Raw genomic sequence first — 23,720 nt, 5'->3', positions numbered from 1 at the left:
AAAATAACTAATTGTACAGTTTAGTTGTAAATCACGAGACGAATCTTTTGAGCCTAGTTAGTCTATGATCAGACAAAATTTGTCAAATACAAACGAAACGTGCTACAATGTCCAGATTATAAAAATTTGCAATCTAAATTAGGCCTAGACATCGAAAATCGGACGCCTAACATACATAACAGATTTGCTTTCAGTTCATCGAATCAGACGAGACGAGTGGATATCCTGCTGCAAGCGAAGCGACGACCAACTAATACCAGGGCTGGTCTCTTCTTCTTCCTCTCTCTCTCTCTCTCTTCATTTTTTTTTTCTTTCCTCCACTCTTCTTCTCCCTTAGCCTCCCCGTATTTCAATTGATACACCAGCTCCCCCTGTAGATCCGCCCCTGCCTCCTAGGCTCCTAGACTGACAAGCGGTCTCGCACGCCGTCTCGCGCGTCGCGCCGCGCCACCCAACCGTCCGCTGACTCTTCGCCTCCGCGCGCGTGTCCTGTCGTGGCGCGGAGCAAAGCAAGCAGTTCAGGTGTCTTGTGTTCGGCCGCCTCTGCTTCTTTGCTTCCCCGGCCTCGCGCGCAGAGCAGCCGATTGCCCTGCCACCATCCCGCAGTCCCGCGGCTCTGCTTGTCCGCGCGTCAGTTGTTAGGTGGCCATGCCGGCCGCGGCGCGGTCGTGGACGTGGACCTGCGGGTGCTGCGTGGGGAGGAGGAGGGGGAACAGCGTCGGGGCTGCAGGCGACACGGCCGCTGCTGCTGCCGGCGCATCGGGGCTCGCCGAGGAGGGCGACGAGTGGAGCCTCTTCATCGACCTGCCCGTCCTCGAGGCCGCCACCGGCGGCTTCTCCGACGACAACCTCCTCGGCCGCGGCGGCTTCGGTCCCGTCTACAAGGCAACCTCACACGTGTTCTCTCTTCTCTGTTCTCTCCCTCCACACATCACTTCAGCTTTTTAAGTGATTTATTTATTTATTTATTTTCTCGCTCGATTATTTATTGCTTCAGAAGACTATACTGTACTGGTGTAGGTTTTCCTAAAGCCCAATTGGCCGGCCAGCCAATCTGTTTATCTTGTGTACCTTGGTTATTTAATAATACTGTGTGTATATAATAATTGATTTAAGTAAAAGATTTGACGCGAAAATTTCTTTTTCTTGGCTCTCCGCCTCTGTCAGAAGTTAGGAGTACCTGCTTAGGCAGAGAACTGCATTTTCAGAAACTGGGTAGCGTAGTAACTCGATGAAGATGTAGATTTACTTCCGCCTCTGTTTTTACTCTTCTGATGAACAAGATGGACACACTTTCAACGTTCTATCTTCGTCTTGTCATACGACAAGTACAAACGGTGTAGCCAAAATTCACATGAATGCAAAGATATTTCGTTGACGCATTCTCTGCAGGGCCACGGATCAGATTCATCGCATGTGCTACTGCTATTGTCCTTGTGCATATCTTCTTTATTGAAATTGGGTTGTTCAACAACGCCCAACTGCAGCCTGTTAAGAAAACACTACGTTTTGACCATGAAAGTGCTATGCATTCAGCATTTCAGTTTCTTTACATATACATACTGGTACTGTATCTTTCCAGAAAGAACATAACTCATGGTGTCAACCCTGTCTAGGAAAGACTGAAACTCCTTGTACTCGATCCTTTCAGGGGGTGATGGAGAGCGGGCAGCAGATCGCTGTGAAGAAGCTGTCGATGGGGTCACGGCAAGGCGTGCGCGAGTTCCTGAACGAGGTCCGGCTCCTGCTCAAGGTGCAGCACCGCAACCTGGTGTCTCTGCTTGGCTGCTGTGCTTCCTCAGGTCATTTCCTGCTCGTCTATCCCTACTTCCCCAATGGCAGCCTCGACCACATTCTCTTCGGTAAGAGCTGCTCTGCCTGTTTTGTGTTTGCTCTGAATTGGTTGCCATCGTGGCATGCTATTGCTGATTATGTATGGTGTGGAATAAGCATATAATTCTCAGTTTGATTGTTTTTTTTACTGCATGTTTGTAAAACACAACTTAGTAGCATAGTCACTGAATCAGTTCATTCAGTTTATATTTTCGGAGTTCCGAACAACAAATAGGGAATGGGGATCAGTTTATAATGCAAGGCTGCTACTTTTTCTTCTTCTTCTTCTTCTTTTTTGAAACGAAAGGCAAGCTGCTTTTGATAGAGATAGAGGGAACACGCACCCCCCCTCTTCCCTTTTAGTATTTTAATGCTGGTTGGTGACAGGTACTAGTATGTTTTGTGACAAAATCAAATGCAGTACATCAACGTCATATTCAAAAGGTAGCTAAGCCAGACAGCCAGTGGTGTATTCAGCCTGGAAGAAGTCTTTTAAGTGAGTCAGCTCTGAAGTTTATATAACAGCTGTTTCCAAGTACTAGTCATCTGTTGACCTTAACGCCACGGAAGCTAGCTACTTGATCTCAAAGGCTCAACATATCACATCAGATCAGTTGAAGTACATGATCCTTTCATTGACCATTTCTTTCATTAGGACTTTTTGTCACCAGAAGCGTCCATGTGAACAAATGAAATAAAACTAAATTTTATGAAAAAATATATACAAAAGAGAGAAATGGAAATATTGGACAGTACGCTTTCATCTTACTCAATCCTTGAAGGACAGGAATTAGTTCCTTAGCGTACTTCCTCCATTTGACATAGCTTTTATTATGTATCTTGACGTAATATATATCTAGTTATATATATCAAAGCTATGTATTTAGTGGAATGGAGGGAGTTGTATTTTGGTGGCATTTCAGATGATCACAGATGCCGAGTGTCATCTACCGTTGTGTTGGTGTGAAGAAACAGAACTGCATACAGGTTTACTCAGCTACCTACTGGAGCTTTGTGCAAACTTCAGCTTGCGCATAACTATACTATCTTTTGAAAACTGGGTGTATTAAAAATGCATAGTGCATACATTTCGTTAGATAATAGTAAATTAGGATGACACAGTGGCATTCTGTTCCGATCCTTGGACTACTTTATTAGACAGGAAGAAGTGTGCCCAGCTAGATTGGCCAAAACGGTACCATATAATCATCGGATTGGCAAGAGGGCTCCTGTACCTTCACGAAGAATCTCCGGTAAAGATCATCCACCGAGACATCAAGGCGAGCAACGTGCTCCTCGACGACCAGCTGAACCCAAAGATTTCAGATTTCGGCATGGCGAGGCTCTTCCTGGAGGACGCCACGCACGTGAACACATTCAGAATCTCCGGCACATAGTGAGTTCAGACGGCTCTGTTTAGCGTCTCGCCTTGTATCCGCAGCCTGTGCCCATGCAAATGCCGTATGGTGATGAATTGCAGTGGTTACATGGCTCCAGAGTACGCATTGAACGGCTACTTGTCCACGAAGACTGACGTCTTTAGCTTCGGGATCCTGGTGCTGGAGATAGTGAGCGGACGGAAGAACATCGTTCGGCATCCGGACGACGAAAAGATCGACCTCTTGAACTATGTAAGTGCTCAGATCTCCTCGTCAGAAAGAGAAATTCCTCTGCGTACTATAGTAGTAGATAGTATAAATCGACAACAGTCTGACGATGTGCTGAATCTTTTAAAACTTTTGTTCAGACATGGAAGCTGTTCGAAGAAGGACGGTCCCTGGAGATCGTGGACCCGTCTCTGTCCAACCCCGACGACAGCGAGCAGGCGCTGCTGTGCGTCCAGCTCGGCCTGCTGTGCTGCCAGGCCGCGGTGTCTGACCGGCCCGACATGCACAGCGTGCACCTGATGCTGTCGAGCGACTCGTTCACGCTGCCCAAGCCCGGGAAGCCGGCGATCCATGGCAGGACCGGCCGGTGGACGACAACGACGACGGGGGCTTCAGGATCGTCGGCGTCTGCGTCGGCATCGGGCGCCTCCAACACAAACACCACCAGCGGCAGCACGTTCGGCACCGACACGAACACGAACACGACCACGACCGGGGCCTCTGTGCTGGCTAATATCGCCGAGGACGAGTCCAGGAACTCCATTTCCATATCCTTCACCACGGAAGGCCGGTAACGCAGTGCAGAGTGTAAGAAAACGATCGATAGATACTGTTTGCGACGTGAATGAAGTCATGAACTGATTGATCATTGTAACGGTAGATGATAAAACTTGACTTAGATGGAGAAGCTTGGTGATGTACCTCGTTCTAGGGCAGTTGCGGCCATAGCGCCGCAGCGCCGTAGCCGCCGGTGCCGTAGCAGTGCAGGTGCGGTGCAGTGACGGCGACCGTCGGCGAGGCGAGGTGCCGGTGATCCAGAGGTGGCACTTCCCGCCACTTCAGCACTCCTTGATCGGTAGGGTTAGGGTAGTTGGTGGGGATCGTGGCGGCTGTCTTGACCTCATCTCTACGTCCTAGCTCCCACCTCCCTCTATATAGTGCTACGCGACGGGGGCCTACCAACCTTCGTTTGGTTGGATGCCCCCGATCAGGACAGTGGATCAAGGCCCGACTTGACCGTTGGACCGAGTCGGATGAGATCAACACTAACAATCTCCCCCTTATCTTACCTCATACTTAAACTCAACTTTCTTTATCTTTTTCCCATTCTATCACAGATCAGTGCACAGAGCGTGCTTCATCATCACGGTCAGTTGTCATTAGATTTAATAGCTACAACGCACCTCTCCGTTTTGAAACAGATACTCAACTAGGCTCTTAGTATCCAGAAATCATAGGCTTTTCCCATAAACCCATGTCGACTGTGTGTTCTCTGAACGCACTGGGTGGTTAGCCTTTGGTAAGCGGATCCACAAGTACTTACTCGGTACTTATGTGCTCAATACTTTCAAAATAATTCTGGATTTTCTCCTTTACAACATATAACTAAGTGTCAATGTGTTTGACAGCACACTTGACCTATTGTCTTTGGAGTTAACTTACTTTAAATGGTTATTGCTATTGTCTACCATTGTTAAATCCGGGTACAGATTCTCTTAACTACCTTTTGCCTGTTCCTTAAGCCTCATGTCAAGCTATACCATGGTATGCATCACTGATGACACCACAACTGTTTCTTTGGAGCTTTTTCACAATAATACTTCAACTGCAAGTGTTAGCAACTGTTGTGAATTTCACTACATATCTCGCCAAGACTTAACATTTGTATCCTCAACTATTTGATAGTACTTGTTCTTTCTTACTCAGCATGAGGCCTATGATACTTTGTAAAATTGCAAGACATTCTCAACTCAATTCTAGTGATCTATATCTGAACTGAACTTCTGTCAAAATATCCTGGATACATAAACTACGTCAGGGTAAGTTCTTACTTGTACTTGTACACACATCAAGCTTCCAACAGCTGAAGCATATGGAACCATATTCTTTTGATCGATCTCATATCGGTTCCTGAAACACTTAAAGTTCTCAAAACTATTACCCTTGACTATGGAGCAAGCGTAGGTTTACTCGCATGCATACTTTACTTCTTTAGAATCTTTTCTAAGTATGCCTTTGCAATAGTCCTAATACCCCATGTTTTTCTATCTCGGTGAATTTTGATTCCTCAAACCAATGACGCTTCACCAAGATCATTCACATTGAAACTTGACGACAAAACTTCTTCTCTAATGACAGATTAACATCACTACTAATGAGTAGAATGTCATCTATTCATAGGATGTGGAAAGTGAATTTTTCCATTCTTGAGCTTTGCATAAACGTTATTGTCCTTCTCATTTTCTTTAAAACCCAAACTTTCTTATCGTTTCATCAACTTCAAATACTATTGTCTAGAGACTTACTTTTAACCCATAAATAGATTTCTATAGGTGGCATCCCTTATATTCTTTTCTTTCACGACAAAACGTTTTTGGGTTATACCACGTAAACATTTTCATATAAATCCCCGATGAGGAATGCCGTCTTTATATCCATCTGATGTATTTCTAAATCGCAATATGCCATGAACACCATTATGATTCTAAAGAATCATTGCATGAGACTGAAGAGAAAACTCTCATCGTAATCTTTTTATTTTCTTTGCATAAAGCATATTGCTACAAGTCAAGCTTTATATCTTTCTACATTCCCTTTAGAGTCACATTTTGTCTTGTAGACCCATTAATAGCCTACTATTTTAGCTCCATTAGGAATTACTTCTAAGTCCAAAAAATTATTGGTATTCATCTAATTCATTTCAACTTCCATAGCTTCTTGCCATTTAAACGAGTAAACGTTTCTCATGGCTTCTTTAAATAAGGTGGAATCACCCTCCATTTGAATTTCTTTACTAACATGGACTTCATAGTCATTGTAAAACTGATTTACTAATTCTTTGAGACCTTTTAGAGCCTCAGCTACTGGCACTTTCATATAGGGCTGTTGTTGCTCTTCATTGCCAAGAGGCAATTGATTCTACAGGCTCCTGTATCACAAGATCCTTGTTTACATTATTCATCTTCTTCGAAAAGCCGACAACAGGAGTTGTATAAGTCATATAACATCAACAGGTATTAAGAAATTCATTATTTTTTAATCACTGAAGTGGGCATGCAGTTCCGCTTCTCTTCAAGTCTTAGGTCTCTACATACCATGCTCCACCAGATCTTCCCATCTTTTCTAAAGATAGTGTATCTTCAAATATCTTATTTTGGGTTTAATCCGTTAAACTCTCATATGGCGCTTTAAGGACCACCTTAACATCTTTGAGACTGACTACGCTATCTTACTGTTAGAACTTTAAAAGGTCCAGAAATTTAGCTATTTCTCTGTTTAGGGGTATCATTGTTGTGACGTTGTACTCATCCAACGGTTTCATCTTAATTAATCTTTATCTCACTCTTAATGAAGAGTATCTTTCTTAATTGATCTTTATCTCACTCTTAATGATGAATATTTTTCTTAATTGATCTTAATATTCTCCCCCTTGAAATATGGCATAAACTTTACTGCCATAATTTCGATAACTATTCAGAAAGCCTATAAACGAGGAGACACTTATAACTTACTTCATTCACATGATTGTCATATAAACAAAGTTATTTCTTGATCCGTTTAGGAGTATACTTTTCTTATTTCACTTCAACAACTCAACAAGATCTTTCATTAGCTGTACTTTTGCAAGTCACGCTTGCATCTTTTCTTATCCTTTGGTCAGTATTGACCATGACGATGTATTTCTATTATGTCAAGGTCAATACTAGGACAGCATAAGAGCTACCCAAGCTTCTCTCGCTATGCGGGATATAAAATATGTGAGTCATCACAAAACTTCTCCCGACATATAAGATTGACTAGCGTAAGTACTATGCCAAAACATCTCTCCTTGTGGGATACATCTACACAAAAACTTAGTCATGAGGACTAAAACATTCACTTATACCTTATTTTTCAATTAAATCTTCCCGTTGGTTCCAATTTAATCAGAAATTTGGTAAACTAATAAAAATTATCCTAAACTGGCTTGACTCAAGCCTTTCCATTCATATACCCCAGCATTGTAGCCCGTTGGCATGTAGCCGAGTGATCTCGTCGGTTAAAGATAAAACATACAATATGCTTCTACATCAGTTCTACATCACCGTTGGGCAGAAAATAGAATTAATGCATAAAAACTCATAAATCAACTTGAAATATATACAACTACACTTCAAAATTAAATTCTCCCGTTGGTTCAAATTTAATTGAAAGATAATCAACACTTCAGCGCAGCGGAAATATGTTAATAAAATACATTATATTAGTTCAGGAACATTTCTTTGTCCTTATCTACTCTCTGAAAAATTGACCATGTTGGTGTAAAATTTATCAGAGATTTAAAACTTAAACTTGAACTTATTATAATATTGTCATCATCAACGTTGGCCAGAAATTGACAATACCATAATCTAACTTAAACAAAACAGACTACTCCTCTAATTAAATTTTCTCATTGGTTCCAATTTAATTAGAGGATGAACATGATCATAATTTACTAAATATAACTGCTCTTCAAATCAAATTCTCCCATTGATTCGAATTTAATTAGAAGATGATCAACATTAAACTTTGTAGCGAAAAAATGAAAGTTTGTCTACTTTTAAGAAGTATTTTACTGTACTTATCTACTCTTTAAAAAAAATTATCCCATTGGTTCAAATTTTGATAGAGATAGGACATGAAACCATAGCCTAAAACATGAAAATTGCTTCTGAAAAATAAATCCTAAAAAAAGAACTTCAGCAACTGCATTTGGCCTGGACTAATAAAAATCAGCCTGAGGCCCAACTCGCAGCGGCAATGTGCGGCCCAGCTCGGCCTACTCGCGCGTGCGTGCTCTCATGTCCCCATGCCCTGGCCACAACCTAGGCCTAGGCTGGGATTCTCGTTACCCGCCTAGGCCTAATGCCAGCCCATGTGCTGTCAGCCGTCGGATGTGATTCGACGGTCCTCCGTGCGCCACGGCTGAACAAAAAGCCTGAGCCACACCGTTTCCTAGAACCCTAGTTCACTCTCATCCCGTGCCTCTCTCTCTCCGCTCGTGATGGCCGGCTCTCTACTCTCTCTCCTTTCTCTCTCCAAAATCTCAGCGGTGGGAGATGGTGGCATCGCCGTGGGGCCCCTCGCCGGTGAGCGCGCCGCCATCGAGCGGCCTTGCACTATTGCACTTCACCCCACATGGCCCTGCTCCCCTAACCCTAAGAGAAGGCAGAGGGGGGTGGCGCTATCGCCTAGCCCCCTCGTCGATGCGCGCGCTCCCTTGCGGGTGAGCACAACGCCGTCGAGCGGCCTAGCCACGGCGCCCTTGGCCAGAGCTCGTGCAAGCCCGACGAGCAGCAGCCACTCGGCCTTCTTCTCACGCGCCAACGAAGCGGCAGCGCATTACAGCGGCGAGGTAGGTCATCTCCCAAGCCCTTCCCCTTTCTCCTTCTTCTCTTTGATTGGATCTTGCTCTATTCTTCTCGGATCTTGTCTTATTAGGGTTTAGGGTTTGGGTTAGCTCGAGTTAGGGTTAGGGTTTGAATGCTATTCTTCTTCCCCGAGTTGTCTCTGTGGGTCAGGGTTAGGGTTCAAGTGAACCCTCTGCATCTCAGTTTCTTCCCCCGATTAGGGTTAGGGTTTCAATCCAAAACAGATGAAACCCTCTGTTTCTCTATCTCTTCGATTTTTTTTTAATTTTCAACCCCACACTCGATCTACACACTAGATAACCTGGCTCTGCTACCATTGATTGATCATTGTACCTCTAGAATCGTAGATCAGGGGATAAAACTTGACTTAGATGGGGAAGCTTGGTGATGTACCTTGCCCGAGGGCAGTTGCGGCCATGGCGCCACAGCGACGTAGCCGTCGGTGTTGTAGCAGTGTAGGTGCGGTGCAGTGACGATGACCGTCGATGAGGCGAGGTACCGGTGGTCCGAAGGTGGCACTTCCCACCGCTTCAGCACTCCCTTGATCGGTAGGGTTAGGGTAGTCAGTGGGGATCATGGCGGCTGTCTTGACCTCATCTCTGTGCCCTGGCTAGTGCTGTGCAATGGGGGGCCACCAACCTTTGTTTGGTTGGCTGCCCCTGATCAGGGCACTGGATCAAGGCCCGACTCGACTGTTGGTCCGAGTCGGATGAGATCAACACTAGCATGAACCAACAGAGTAATTTGTGAAGAGGGTCTTGTTTCATAATCCTAGCTAGCTAGGTAGGTTGATTTGTAGAGTTCCATTCATATGGCGTACAGATGGGGCTTGAGAGAATGCTAAACTGTTAATCAGTCCATTTTACTAGTAATAGAGAAACCTATAATTTTGTCAACTGCGGACTGTTACCGCTTTCCTCCCCTTATAAGTGCTAATGATCTACGATATATGGTGTAACTAGCTATGTTAGTGTTGATTTCATTTGACTCGGCCCAACGGTCGAGTCAGGCCTTGATCCAGTGCCCTAATCGGGGGCATCCAACCAAATAAAGGTTGGTGGGCCCCGGCGTGCAGCACTATATAGTGGGAGGTGGGGGCAAGGCACAGACATGAGGTTAAGATAGCCGCCACGATCCCCACTGACCACCCTAACCCTACCGATCAAGGTAGTGCTAAAGTGGCGGGAAGTGCCACCACCGGACCACTGGCACCTCACCTCATCGTCGGTCATCGTCACTGCACCTCACCTCCAACATCCTCGCCGGTGCCACTGCAACTCCTACACCGACGCGATGGGACTCGAATAGGATTCACTCTAGGTAACGATGAGCAAGTTCATTTCAGTTAAGTTAATCACCCACTGGATTTACACCTAGAAGTCTTAAAATAGTTTAACAATGGTATTAGAGACACGCTAGGGTGTAGATCTATGTCTTGGGGTAGAAAAGAAGAACAAATTTAGAAGGAGATGAATAGGTTTTCAAATTCCCCAAATCCTAACTACCGATGTTTCACCACCGATAGCCTGCCACGGGGGTACCCGGGGCAGTTTGTTTGGGCTTCGGCATATGCAAAACTTGACGGTAAATGTAAGAGACAGTCGATTTATCCTGGTTCGGACCCTCGATCATGATCGAGTAATAGCCCTACGTCCAGTCGGTGTTAGCCTTTGCGTTGGATTGATTATAATGTGTTGTGTTATCTCTGTTCCTTCTCCAGGAACACTGCCCTCCTTTATATAGTCAGGAGGCCAGAGTCCTAGTCAGTTTACAATGAGAGTTCCTAGTAGGATTATAGAATAATACTACTACTAAGATTTTATGGAAAGAATCCTAGTTAGACTAGATCTTCTCCCTTCCCTATGGGGTATCCCATGGGTCCTGTATCGACAAGCCCCCGAGCACTTCATGGTTGAGCCCTAGAAGCCTCATCTTGTTCTTTCAGGTCTTGCCAAGCAGGAACAAGTGTCGTTCGAGTGCTTTCCTGAGTGAAATCGTATAGCGCTTCTTGGGATCTTCGAGTGGTGTGTGCTTTTTTGAAGAAAAAGTACATCCATCTGGGTATAGCCCCGAGCCTCTTGCTATTTGGAACAAGGAGCTGGAGGGTCTTGTCTTGAAATTGTTTTGATTCTTCGTCGAAGGGCTCCCGAGCATATACCCGGGTTATTTATCAAAAAGAACTCGGATATAGCTTGGTCCGGGTTCTTTTTGTCATGAGGCCTTGAAGTGGTCTGTCTTGAAGAAATCTTCTGAGTGATGTGCGCTTTTTTTTTTAAAAAAAGGGCACTCACTGAGTGTAGCCCTCGAGCCTCTTGCTATTTGGAACAAGGAGCTAGAGGGTCTTGAATCTGAGTTGTTCAAAGAACTAAAAATCTCTCCTGTTGCAGCCCCCGAGCATATTCTCTGGTAGTCTGCTGTTGTCAGATGTAGTTGTATGGTGGTGGTTGAGTATAAATGTTGTTTGTTCACGAGTTGTACAGTGTTGGTATATCCTTTCGAATATACTCGTCCTTGAGTACTGTTCCTTCACGCCTGAGTCCTCTTTCATTGATTTCTATCTTTTCACTGTGTTGTGGCAGAACCGCCTAATCTAATGCCTCACGGGAGTGCTTGTCTTTCATTAGACACTAAGCACTCAAGGGAGAACACTAGATTACTCGATTCCATCGGGCACACACCAGGGGAGAACCCAAAAATCCACATTTTTGCCATCAGGATCACAAATGAGAGAATAAAGCTTATATCATTCGTAACCATTTCTTACATCACTTTTAATACAACATCAGAGTATAATATTTATTAATATAACAGCGGAATGAAATCATATTATCAGAGTTGTAAACAATTTAATTGAACAGCGGAATATAAACATGTGATCAGTGTTACAGTGGAAATAAACATCTATTAATGACATGATGAAGTATTGATATATAGCCTACGGCAATAGATTATGAAACTTTCATTTATAAAGTATTTGGTGAGAGTTATAAATAACGACTACGATTGCAGCGTAAAGGAAATCCTCGCTGAGCCCACTAGGAGGAATCGACACACAAAGGTCAGCTCTAGCATCCACATGTCACCTGCAACAGGGGGAATAAAACCCTGAGTACTCAATTGTACTCCGTAAGACTTACCCGACAGGAGAAAAGAAAAGACTCCAAGGATATGCAAGGCTATCTGGCTTGTGGGTTGCATTTGCAGGAAGCATTACTAAGCGTGCGTCCTTATATTCGATTTTTATTAAAAGTCGCATTGGTTCATTAACTAACCATTCTATGTAAGCACCTATGCTACTTTCAAGCAGGTGGTAAGCAATCAGATTTCATTTTCCATCTTTCATCTTTCATCTTCAGTTCTTACTACGATGCTAAACCGTAGACAAGCCATACCGGATAGCCCAGCGATTCGCGAATCAATGCCCTCAGCTGGGTACCCTAAAAACACACGCCCCGCTTGTACCCCAGGCATAAGCAGGACTAACCCATCACTCTCCTGTCCTGGGTGTCCAGGTCCTCGTCCAAACTGGGACTCCAAGCCCCCGCCCCTGAGTCTCGAACTCAGTGCGGTGCAAGGACCTCCTCCACCAAAACAAACCCTAACAGTCGGTCCGGAAAGAGCCGGATCCACAACAAGAGAGCAACAAGTCTTCCAAGCGCCCATACACAAGTATGTGCTCGGGATAATAAGTCTGTGACCTGCCTAGAGGCATATGCAACGATCGGTCCTTAACCGACCAGACAGGAAAAAAAATAGTGTAACCAAGCTATGCCCCATGTCCACGGCAACACAACTCCTTACACTCACCAATACCCAAACCATATCCCTACCCGGTCACCATTTTCCTTTCCACCATTTTGATATTTTCCAAGTGATAGTAATCCAATAATATATTTTCTATCTCTCGCGAGTGACCGGCAATCACTCGACTTCTACCGGAGTCCTGTAGCATAGCATTCTACACGATCCTATCATACTAGTAAGACTCATAGGAATAAAGATATATATGTAAGTGGGTTTCATTCAACTCCTTAAACTTAATGCACAAATATAATTTAAACTGCAGAAAAGTAGAGGTTATGCATCGGGGCTTGCCTGGGTAAAATATAACCAAAAGTTAGCATTCCATCTTCGTGATATGATTCCTGGCACCATCTTTTTAGCTACTCCAGTTGATACCATCGATCCACCGTCGTTCCTATTATGATATGTATTGATGCAAATGCATAGATGTAAATAATCAATGACAGCCGAAATTCTTAGAAATCCAATCACGCTTCCAAAAGTACCATTTCTCCAGCCACTCTCGATGACTCCACGATCCATCGATGTCCCTCCATCGGCGTCGAACTCGCGGTACTCGGCAAACAGACACAAATAAATATTCACATAAATTCAACTGCGTTCCAAAAATTATGAAACTTTATGGATAGGTAGGGTTCGATTTTAGATGAATTTAAGAAGAAGAATCGATGGAATCGGATTTGGCATTTGGTTGTGCGAGGTGGCCGCAATTTAATCACACAGAAAAAGACTAATGCGTGATTAGGGAATATTCATTGCTCTTCACGTGGTTGTTTAGCATGGTTCTTTTGCATGTGCTGTTGCTCAGGGCCCACGCGTCATATACACATGCATGGGATGGGAGAGAGAGAAAGCTATGAGCGTTCTTCTTGCCTCATGCGTGAACGCCATGGCCGAGCTCATGGGGCTTGTGGGCAACTCGGGTTGGAAGGAGAGGTGCAAGGAGAAGGTCACGGGAAAGAGAGGAGAGCGAGGGGATGCTCATGAACTGCTCACCTCGCCCGACGAGTAAAGGTCAACTCCGACCCGCGTGTAGCTTGCGGACAGAACAGGGAAGGCGAGAGATTAAGCAGAGAGCTGGAGCTATGGAGAGCGGAGGCTCAGCTGCTGGACTGTGTGGGCTCGCATTTTATAGGCCGCAAAGAGAAGATGGCAAGCTTGTCCGCCTACCATCGTGCGCGTTATGGACTGGAGCAAAAAACTGAGCCGCCGGAGCACAAAAGAAGTTGTAGCTACAGTGTTTTCCATGGGGCTACAGTGATTCCACGCTGCTACGGTGATTCTGCTCGATGCAGCATTTCTGCGTTGATTCTGCGTGCTATAGTGTTTCTCGCGCTACAGTACCCGTCGTGTGAGACGGTGCAAGTGAACCGTGTTTTGATTTCAGGCGATGGACTTGAGTAGTCTTTCGACGTGTCAACTGGACTAGTTGATTTATGATAGACTTGGACTCGAGTGTGTCCTTGTCGTGCCAACGGGGCTGATCAGCAATAAAGAGTGTATGCATGCTAATTAAATTAAGAAGAAAGAAGGAGAAGATTATTCATAGACTAGCTTAAGACGAACAAGCAAGGAGACGCATGCGGGCTCGGTTACTTTTTAAACACGGCGGTAGGACGGCCCGGCCCAATGTGGCCGGCAGGGCGTGCCGGTTGGCACGGACAAGACCACGGCCGCAGAGACAAGCAAGGCAGGCAATCAGAGAAACAGAGACAAGCAGTGAGGGAGGAAAAACAAGGAGCAGCTCGGCAAATGTAGACAAAAGTAATCAAGTTAGAGAAATAAAGCAAAAGCCAGAGAGCATGGATGCGGATGGATGAGGAGACTTTGCAATGCAGCGAATTGCAGGGCCACGATGAGAACGAGACAGTAATCAAAAGTAATACCAGGCGAGTATGGTGCACGCCAAAAAAAATAAACAAAGCTGCTGTGCTCTCTTTCTCGTCAGTTCGTGCTTAACAAAATAAACCCGTGAGTTTATATATATGTATCGTTCTATTTATTAATGGATTTTATTTTATTTATAAAAGTTGATTTTCATGCTTAATCTAACCGAACAAAACGTTCTCTAGAATCGTCGTCGGACATTCCTGAATATTTCTACGCACTGCGTAATTTATCTTGAGCGTTTATTTGAGTCTACGAAACTAAGTCACACGGGATTCACTTGTCGCAGCAAGTACGTTTTAAATTAAAAACCTGATAAACTCGTTTCGGAAATTTTATTTAGGCCTAAATCGCGGTGCTAAACGAGATCGTAACACCAGGGGTGTTACAACCAACCCCCCTTAAAAAGAATCTTGTCCTGAGATTTGAAGAAGAACCAGAAGAGGGGAAAACGTGATCACATTTCGTTGATCATGGATTAAACGAAAGATTACACGACTTCGAATACTAAACCACACGGGGATCTAGAGATACATGGTTAAGAGCAACCTGGTACAACCAAGACTTAATCCAGAAGTTGAGATAGACGAGGACAATGGAGAAACAACAAGATAATGATTATCCAAAACATGGCGTAGCACCAACAGATCCAAAAACAGTCGACTGAGAAGTAAAACTTCGCGAACCCTAAAATCGAGCTAGAACCGCCTAATCTAATGCCTCACAGGAGTGCTTGTCTTCCATTAGACACTAAGCACTCAAGGGAGAACACTAAATTACTCGGTTCCGTCGGGCACACCCTAGGGGAACTTGAACTTCTTCGACGAACCGGATCCCTTCTTCTCCTCAGATTACACCATCACCTCAGACTAATGAACCTAATTCCACGAGGGATGACTAGATCTCGTAACTCTGCTCCGAATGCGAGGGAATGGGATGAAGAAGAAAAGCGAGGTCCAACGGTATCTTATAGAGGCAAACGGAGGTGGGGCGCAACACATCGGAAGTGGATGTGGCGGGGATGGAATACACAGACGGTGCATGCTATGGAGATAAGGTCGGAGACATGGTGCGCTTCCTACGCAAGTGGCGGAGGAGAAATAAAGGAGAGGATAGGGGGAGGTCCGCTCGATGAGGCAAGCGTGCGGGCGGTCGTGTCACCAAAAGAAGAAAGAAAGGAGAGGAAAGTGGGGGGTCCGGTACGGGGACGAGGCATGAGAGTCGAGAGCCGACTAGATGCTGGGAAAAGGAGAAATGCACAGTGCACAAAGACAGCGAGCACGGCACGATGCCGTGGCCATGCGAAAACAAGGTGCTAAAGGACCCGACACAGACGACGTTCACAAGGCATGCAGCGAAATAACCCGGCATACATAGCGTGGTCAACTAAACACAGGGCTTGGGACATGACATCCACTCAGGCTTTTACAAGCACTCCCTACTACTCGAGACTATCCTTCCTTACTACTCTTCTTTTCTTTCCTTTACTCGACCACGTCCGTCTTTCATGTAGACTAATACCATGCCATACTTTCTTCCTCCAAAACCACCTCCTCTTGCTTACTTTGAGAGGACACTAATTCATCGACCCGTTGTGAATTTCCTGTTTAAACACCTGAACATTTCTAAGGAGAAAATTTTTAAAACAAAATGGTACGACGGTGTAACTTGGCAAAGGTACTTAGCCAAAAACCTCGATACCAGCGTGTGCCGAGCAGCGTCACGTGTGGCAGCTGTTCCACAGGGAGCCCTTGGTTTCGTCATGGCACCATAAGCTTTTAACCAGGCAACTATTACCAACTTACACACCATGAAGGTGGTGGGGTCATAGACCACAGAGTAAGGGGGTATCGCAAGGGAAAAATTCAACAACAAAGGTTTCCCTCCACAACAAGAGACAAGGAATTCAAATCCAATGACGGATTTGTTTTTTTAAAAGATTCAAGTGTTCTATTAGGACATCCGCAATTAGCCGATACAGTGTCCTATATTATCCAATCATGGCTGATCTGCTGGTATCTGATTGATAACTTCTCTTGTAACTCACTTAACATCGCCCTTGAAAACTTGGAGCACGTCTAACGGGACTTTAAAGTAAATGAGCATAATAAACACAGTGAAATAATTAAAATGCATGTTCCAACGACCTTATACAGGTACAACGTACAGGCATTCAGGCTCACATTCACGGCATAGCATTCACCTACGGTCGGACGATCTCAACAACTACGGATGACAACAACGGCAATAGTACAATATGGGGGACAGCAACAAAAACACTACTACTATGGGTACAACATCCCAAGGCAACTAGTCTACATCTTCTCGTGGCAATGGCTGAGTGAGAGGAACCAAGGGTTCGACTTCTGACACTTTCGAGGGTGGAGGTGCTGGTGGTGCTACATCACCGGTTCTTCTTCTCTCTGGTGGGTGGATAGGGATCCCTTCCAAGATTGGGGCATCCTGCCCTTCAGCAGACAACATCCTCCGCTCAGCCCTAGTGACAAGATAGGCCACCCGTAGCTGATGGACATGCCGATCTTTAGCCCCCTTTAGAGCTTCCTCCATGGCAGCCTCTCGGCTCTCAGCAGCTGCAGCGCTGGCATGCGCTTCAGCAAGCTGCACCTAGAGCATCATGTTGAAGATCTTGGCTTCCTCGGCACGCTGAAGGCACGCCCTCAGCTCCAAGGCTTGTCGGTCATACTGCTCATCCAAAGCAAGCAGGTATGTGGTCAAGGACACCACGGTTGGACTGTCCTCTTGCACATCCCGCCCTTGCAAAGCCTCCAAGCGAGCCCTCCATGCCGCCGATTCCTGTCCAAAGGTGGAAAGAACCGCATGGGGGTATGGGCAATGGGCTCTTCATAGATCTGGCAGAGGTACCGCAAGGCTTTACGGGCCATAACCTGATAGGTGTCGGTGAAGCTACACCCGGTTGCGGTCACACTCCAGGCTTTAGTGACGTCGGGGAACTCTTCACTCTTCCCAATGTAGACGGTAACCTCACACCGCTCGGTGCCATGCATCTCATACTCACGGCCCTCATACTTAGGATGATCTTTGACTCTGAGCTTTTGCAGGGTGGCATGCAGGATTTTGGGAAAACCCTCAACATCCAGACAGTAGGTACTAACCCAGGCTCCTGCCATCTCTAGCGGTGGTTGCAAGGAAGGCTGAGCGAAAGCTTCCTCAAAGGAAAACCTAAGCGAGCTAAAGTGCGCTGAGTGGTGATACCAATAGCTAAGTCAGGCTCTGCTTATAAAGGCAGAGTGCTTAGTGGTCCTGGCGCGGTTCACTAGGGTTCCCGCGTGAGATCACTACGACAAATCGACCAAATTCCGTGTGTTCGAGGCAAGCGACGTGCGATGCCATTACTGACTAGTACGACTGCAGGGCAAGGGTCCGACAAGAGCGCAGAAAAGAGGTACGGGGAGACGTGGGTCACGACAGGCGTGAAACCATGGGTGAACATGGAACACAAAGCCACAGTGCAGACCTAACTATGGAACAGGAACGAGTCAGTCGTGACACCTATGGAGGGTGTATCTACAAGCAATACGAGTGCTACAATGCACAAACAGGATATGCATGAATGCACGTCCTATACGTCCTTCCATTGTTGCCAGCATATAGGGCAACCGTTCTCATATTTTTGGCACAATGTTCTCTCGCTATAGCTAGTTGATACTATCGAACTATGCTCGAGTCAGTGTACCTGCAGAAAACTTGATTAAGCCTATCTAAGTTAGCAGAATGCCATCTATCCTGGATACATAACCATAGTAATAGGGCTACTTATATAACTTCGCATGTAAACGTCCTAACTTTTTGCAAAAATAGGTTGTCCAATTTTAGCTTTAGAAAAGGATTTGAAAACTTTATTTCCTCATTTATGCTCTGATACCACCTGTCGCAGAACCGCCTAATCTAATGCCTCACGGGAGTGCTTGTCTTCCATTAGACACTAAGCACTCAAGGAAGAACACTAGATTACTCGATTCCATCGGGCACACCCCAGGGGAGAACCCGAAAATCCACATTTTTGCCATCAGGATCACAAATGAGAGAATAAAGCTTACATCATTCGTAACCATTTCTTACATCACTTTTAATACAACATCAGAGTATAATATTTATTAATATAACAGCGGAATGAAATCATATTATTAGAGTTGTAAACAATTTAATTGAACAGCGGAATATAAACATGTGATCAGTGTTACAGTGGAAATAAACATCTATTAATGACATGATGAAGTATTGATATATAGCCTACGGCAATAGATTATGAAACTTTCATTTATAAAGTATTTGGTGAGAGTTATAAATAACAACTACGATCGCAGCGTAAAGGAAATCCTCGCTGAGCCCACCAGGAGGAATCCACACACAAAGGTTAGCTCTAGCATCCACCTGTCACCTGCAACAGGGGGAATAAAACACTGAGTACTCAATTGTACTCCGCAAGACTTACCCAACAGGAGAAAAGAAAAGACTCCAAGGATATGCAAGGCTATCTGGCTTGTGGGTTGCATTTGCAGGAAGCATTACTAAGCGTGCGCCCTTATATTCGAATTTTATTAAAAGCTGCATTGGTTCATTAACTAACCATTCTATGTAAGCACCTGTGCTACTTTCAAGCAGGTGGTAAGCAATCAGATTTCCTTTTCCATCTTTCATCTTTTATCATCAGTTCTTACTACGATGCTAAACCGCAGACAAGCCATACCGGATAGCCCGGCGATTCGCGAATCAATGCCCCCAGCTGGGTACCCCAAAAACACACGCCCCGCTAGTACCCTAGGCACAAGCAGGACCAACCCATCGATCTCCTATCCCGGGTGTCCAGGTCCCCGTCCAAACTGGGACTCCAAGCCCCCACCCCTGAGTCCTGGACTCAGTGCGGTGCAAGGACCTCCTCCACCAAAACAAACCCTAACAGTCGGTCCAGAAAAAGCCAGATCCACGACAAGAGAGCAACAAGTCTTCCAAGCACCCATACACAAGTATGTGCTCGGGATAATAAGTCTGTGACCTGCCTAGAGTCATATGCAACGATCGGTCCTTAACCGACCAGACAGGGAAAAAAATAGTGTAACCAAGCTATGCCCCGTGTCCACGGCGACACAACTCCTTACACTCACAAATACCCAAACCATATCCCTGCCCGGTCACCATTTTTCTTTCCACCATTTTGATATTTTCCAAGTGATAGTAATCCAATAATATATTTTCTATCTCTCGCGAGTGACAGGCAATCACTCGACTTCTATTGGAGTCCTGTAGCATAGCATTCTACACGATCCTATCATACTAGTAAGACTCATAGGAATAAAGATATATATGCAAGTGGGTTTCATTCAACTCCTTAAACTTAATGCACAAATATAATTTAAACTGTAGAAAAGTAGAGGTTATGCACCGAGGCTTGCCTGGGTAAAATATAACCAAAAGTTAGCATTCCATCTTCGTGATATGATTCCTGGCGCCATCTTTTCAGCTACTCTAGTTGATACCATCGATCCACCGTCGTTCCTATTATGATATGTATTGATGCAAATGCATAGATGTAAATAATCAACGATAACCGAAATTATTAGAAATCCAATCACGCTTCCAAAAGTACCATTTCTCCAGCCACTCTCGATGACTCCACGATCCATTGACGTCCCTCCATCGGCGTCGAACTCGCGGTACTCGGCAAACAGACACAAATAAATATTCACATAAATTCAACTGCGTTCCAAAAATTATGAAACTTTATGGATAGGTAGGGTTCGATTTTAGATGAATTTAAGAAGAAGAATCGATGGAATCAGATTTGGCATTTGGTTGTGCGAGGTGGCCGTAATTTAATCACACAGAAAAAGACTAATGCGTGATTAGGGAATATTCATTGCTCTTCACGTGGTTGTTTGGCATGGTTCTTTTGCATGTGCTGTTGCTCAGGGCCCACGCGTCATATACCCATGCATGGGATGGGAGAGAGAGAAAGCTACGAGTGTTCTTCTTGCCTCATGCGTGAACGCCATGGCCGAGCTCGTGGGGCTTGTGGGCAACTCGGGTTGGAAGGAGAGGTGCAAGGAGAAGGTCACGGGAAAGAGAGGAGAGCGAGGGGATGCTCATGAACTGCTCACCTCGCCCGACGAGTAAAGGTCAACTCTGACCCGTGTGTAGCTTACGGACAGAACAGGGAAGGCGAGAGATTGAGCAGAGAGCTGGAGCTATGGAGAGCGGAGGCTCAGCTGCTGGATTGTGCGGGCTCGCATTTTATAGGTCGCGAAGAGAAGATGGCAAGCTTGTCTGCCTACCATCGTGCGCGTTATGGACTGGAGCAAAAAACTGAGCCGCCGGAGCACAAAAGAAGTCGTAGCTACAGTGTTTCCCACGGTGCTACAGTACTTCCACGCTGCTACGGTGATTCTGCTCGTTGCAGCGTTTCTACGTTGATTCTGCGCGCTATAGTGTTTCTCACGCTACAGTACCCATCGTGTGAGATGGTGCAAGTGAACCGTGTTTTGATTTCAGGCGATGGACTGGACTAGTTGATTTATGATAGACTTGGACTCGAGTGTGTCCTTGTCGTGCCAACGGGGCTGATCAGCAATAAAGAGTGTATGCGTGCTAATTAAATTAAGAAGAAAGAAGGAGAAGATTATTCATAGACTAGCTTAAGACGAACAAGCAAGGAGACGCATGCGGGCTCGGTTACTTTTTAAACACGGCGGTAGGACGGCCCGGCCCAACGTGGCCGACAGGGCGTGCCGGTTGGCACGGACAAGACCGCGGCCACAGAGACAAGCAAGGCAGGCAATCAGAGAAACAGAGACAAGCAGCGAGGGAGGAAAAACAAGGAGCGGCTCGGCAAATGTAGACAAAAGTAGTCAAGTTAGAGAAACAAAGCAAAAGCCAGAGAGCATGGATGCGGATGGATGAGGAGACTTTGCAATGCAGCGAATTGTAGGGCCACGATGAGAACGAGACAGTAATCAAAAGTAATACCAGGCGAGTATGGTGCACGTCGAAAAAAATAAACAAAGCTGCTGTGCTCTCTTTCTCGTCAGTTCGTGCTTAACAAAATAAACCCGTGAGTTTATATATATGTATCGTTCTATTTATTAATGGATTTTATTTTATTTATAAAAGTTGATTTTCATGCTTAATCTAACCGAACAAAACGTTCTCTAGAATCATCGTCGGACATTCCTAAATATTTCTACGCACTGCATAATTTATCTTGAGCGTTTATTTGAGTCCACGAAACTAAGTCACACGGGATTCACTTGTCGCAGCAAGTACGTTTTAAATTAAAAACCCGAGAAACTCGTTTCGGAAATTTTATTTAGGCCTAAATCACGGTGCTAAACGAGATCGTAACACCAGGGGTGTTACATGTGTCCTTTGTTGGTTTTGTTCTGTTGGTGCTCTCGGTCCATGTGCACCGCTTCTTTAGTCTATAAATACCCTCCTGGTGTGTTGTTTTGATTCATCGAGGATTTTGTTGCGTGGTCTGAAATCTCTGTAGTCATGAGTATGATAGTTTGTGAAGTAGAGAGCCCCTGGGCGTATCTTATAGTTCTTGTATATCTTGTCGTAGCTGGAGGGAGTCTTGTTATTGAGATTAGAGGTAGACTAATCTTGTAGCGGCATTGTACCAGGAGGTACGTGGCGGTAGTTGGAGGAAGTCTTGTGATATGGGATACGTTCCTTCATCCAGCAGTTCTGGGTAGATCCCCCATGCCTGCCCTGTGACTGTCCGGTGTAGATCAATGCCTGATCCGGTGTCACATCGGACTTGGGTAGACAGATGACTGTAGGCCTTCCCTGGTCCATGTTGTCCCGCCGTGCTGCTGACTTCCGCCTTGGATGTACTGTGTTCGTCCTTTGAAGAAAACAGTATAGCCGAGTGCGGTTTGTTCTACCGAGTAGCAATTTGGAACACGTAGTCGTTTCAGAGCCTAGTTGTGTCCGGGTTCCTTTTTGCTACCTTGCTCGTCGTAGTACTGAGTTCATTGGGTCTTGTAAGATGTGTAATCTTGTATTTTTTGAAGCCATTTATAATGGAAGGAATCTTTTCTTCTGAGTTGTCATTCTATTTTATGCTGATGTCCTGGTTGTTTATGAGATTCCCGAGTTCTTTCTATAAGAACTGAGTTCTTGTGTTCCTTAAGAGGTAACCCTTCGTTGCTTCATGGTTGATGAGTTCTTTTTGTAGCAATATGATAACTCTACCGTGGTGCTAGATGGATAAGTCTGAAATCTACCCGTTGAACTGTACCCTTGCGTAGAAGTGTGTCGTCCGTCATTTCAGCTGTGTCAGTTGTGTTGGGAAATGGACCGTTGCATTCTCATGCCATGTTTAAACAGGCCTAGTGGGCCATGTTTTTATTGCTGTAAAAATCTATTTAAAGGCCTTCTTTCTTCTTTTTCTTTGCTGCCCTGCTTTTGCCTTGAAACCCTAGTCTTCAAAACTCCGCCGTCGCCATTGTCGCCATCATCTGAGCGCCGCTGTCTGAGCATCATCGTTTCTTAGTGCCTTATTGCTTTCGCTAGTATATGGGTAGGAAGAAATCAGTAAGCAAGTCCTAGGCAACCTTTGTAGACGAGGAGGCATCGCTTTCTGTGATTGAAAATCAAGAATTCATGGCCATGAGGGCTGCTTAGAAGATCTGGCTAGCTCTAACTATGACTAAGGATCAGTTGCATGAGCTTGTCAGTGATTGCCTAATCCAGGACAACGAGATTGCTGAATGGAGAGCTCTAGGCTAGCATCGGGTCCCAACTCCAGACCCTGGTGAGATTGTTCTTTTTGTCTCCTTTATCCGTGCTGGACTCTGCCTTCCTGCTTCTATTTTTCTTCATCGGTTTCTCAGTTATTTTGGGATTAGCTTGAACCATCTTACTTCCAATGTTGTCCTTCATCTTTCTGTTTTTGTTCATCTTTGTGAAACTTTTCTTGGAATTCCTCCTTCTCTTTCTCTCTTTCGTTACTTCTTTCGTCTGAAGCCCCAACCCCGCAACGATGACACCCATGTTCTTGGTGGCTGTGGGATTTAGTTTCGTTAGGGTCATAAGAGTAAATTCTTTGATTATGACTTAGTTGATTCTGTGAGGGATTGGCGTGCTAACTGGTTTTATATCGCCAAAATGATTCCTCTTCTTGCTATTCATTCTAGTTCTGGTCCCGTGGTTAACG

The 23,720-nt window shown here is 45.1% G+C and overlaps 1 protein-coding gene across 3 annotated transcripts; it reads left to right on the top strand.

Annotated features, from left to right (window-relative positions):
- The first annotated feature begins 214 nt into the window (after positions 1 to 214).
- On the top strand, positions 215 to 4,089 carry LOC136461863 (cysteine-rich receptor-like protein kinase 44). Of its 3 annotated transcripts, none has more exons than XM_066461193.1 (5): positions 215 to 897; positions 1,652 to 1,862; positions 2,992 to 3,229; positions 3,314 to 3,464; positions 3,581 to 4,089. In XM_066461193.1, exons 1-5 carry the CDS (start codon positions 649 to 651, stop codon positions 4,013 to 4,015), a joined length of 1,284 nt encoding a protein of 427 aa, XP_066317290.1. In that variant the 5' UTR covers positions 215 to 648; the 3' UTR covers positions 4,016 to 4,089. The 3 variants fall into 3 exon arrangements, with proteins under 3 accessions (XP_066317290.1, XP_066317291.1, XP_066317292.1); XM_066461194.1 differs by having other exon boundaries at positions 216 to 885; XM_066461195.1 differs by having other exon boundaries at positions 757 to 1,565.
- The last annotated feature ends 19,631 nt before the right edge of the window (positions 4,090 to 23,720 follow it).

Source organism: Miscanthus floridulus, chromosome 6 (genome assembly GCF_019320115.1).
Source record: "Miscanthus floridulus cultivar M001 chromosome 6, ASM1932011v1, whole genome shotgun sequence".
Classification (NCBI taxonomy): domain Eukaryota; kingdom Viridiplantae; phylum Streptophyta; class Magnoliopsida; order Poales; family Poaceae; genus Miscanthus; species Miscanthus floridulus.
This window is presented reverse-complemented; position numbering and strand designations above follow the sequence as displayed.

Excerpts from the sequence above, each read along its gene's own strand:
- LOC136461863 (XM_066461193.1), top strand. The coding sequence starts at position 649 with ATGCCGGCCGCGGCGCGGTCGTGGACGTGGACCTGCGGGTGCTGCGTG. Across the intron at positions 1,863-2,991 it reads CCTCGACCACATTCTCTTCG|ACAGGAAGAAGTGTGCCCAG; the intron begins GTAAGAGCTGCT and ends CTACTTTATTAG. Across the intron at positions 3,465-3,580 it reads AGATCGACCTCTTGAACTAT|ACATGGAAGCTGTTCGAAGA; the intron begins GTAAGTGCTCAG and ends ACTTTTGTTCAG.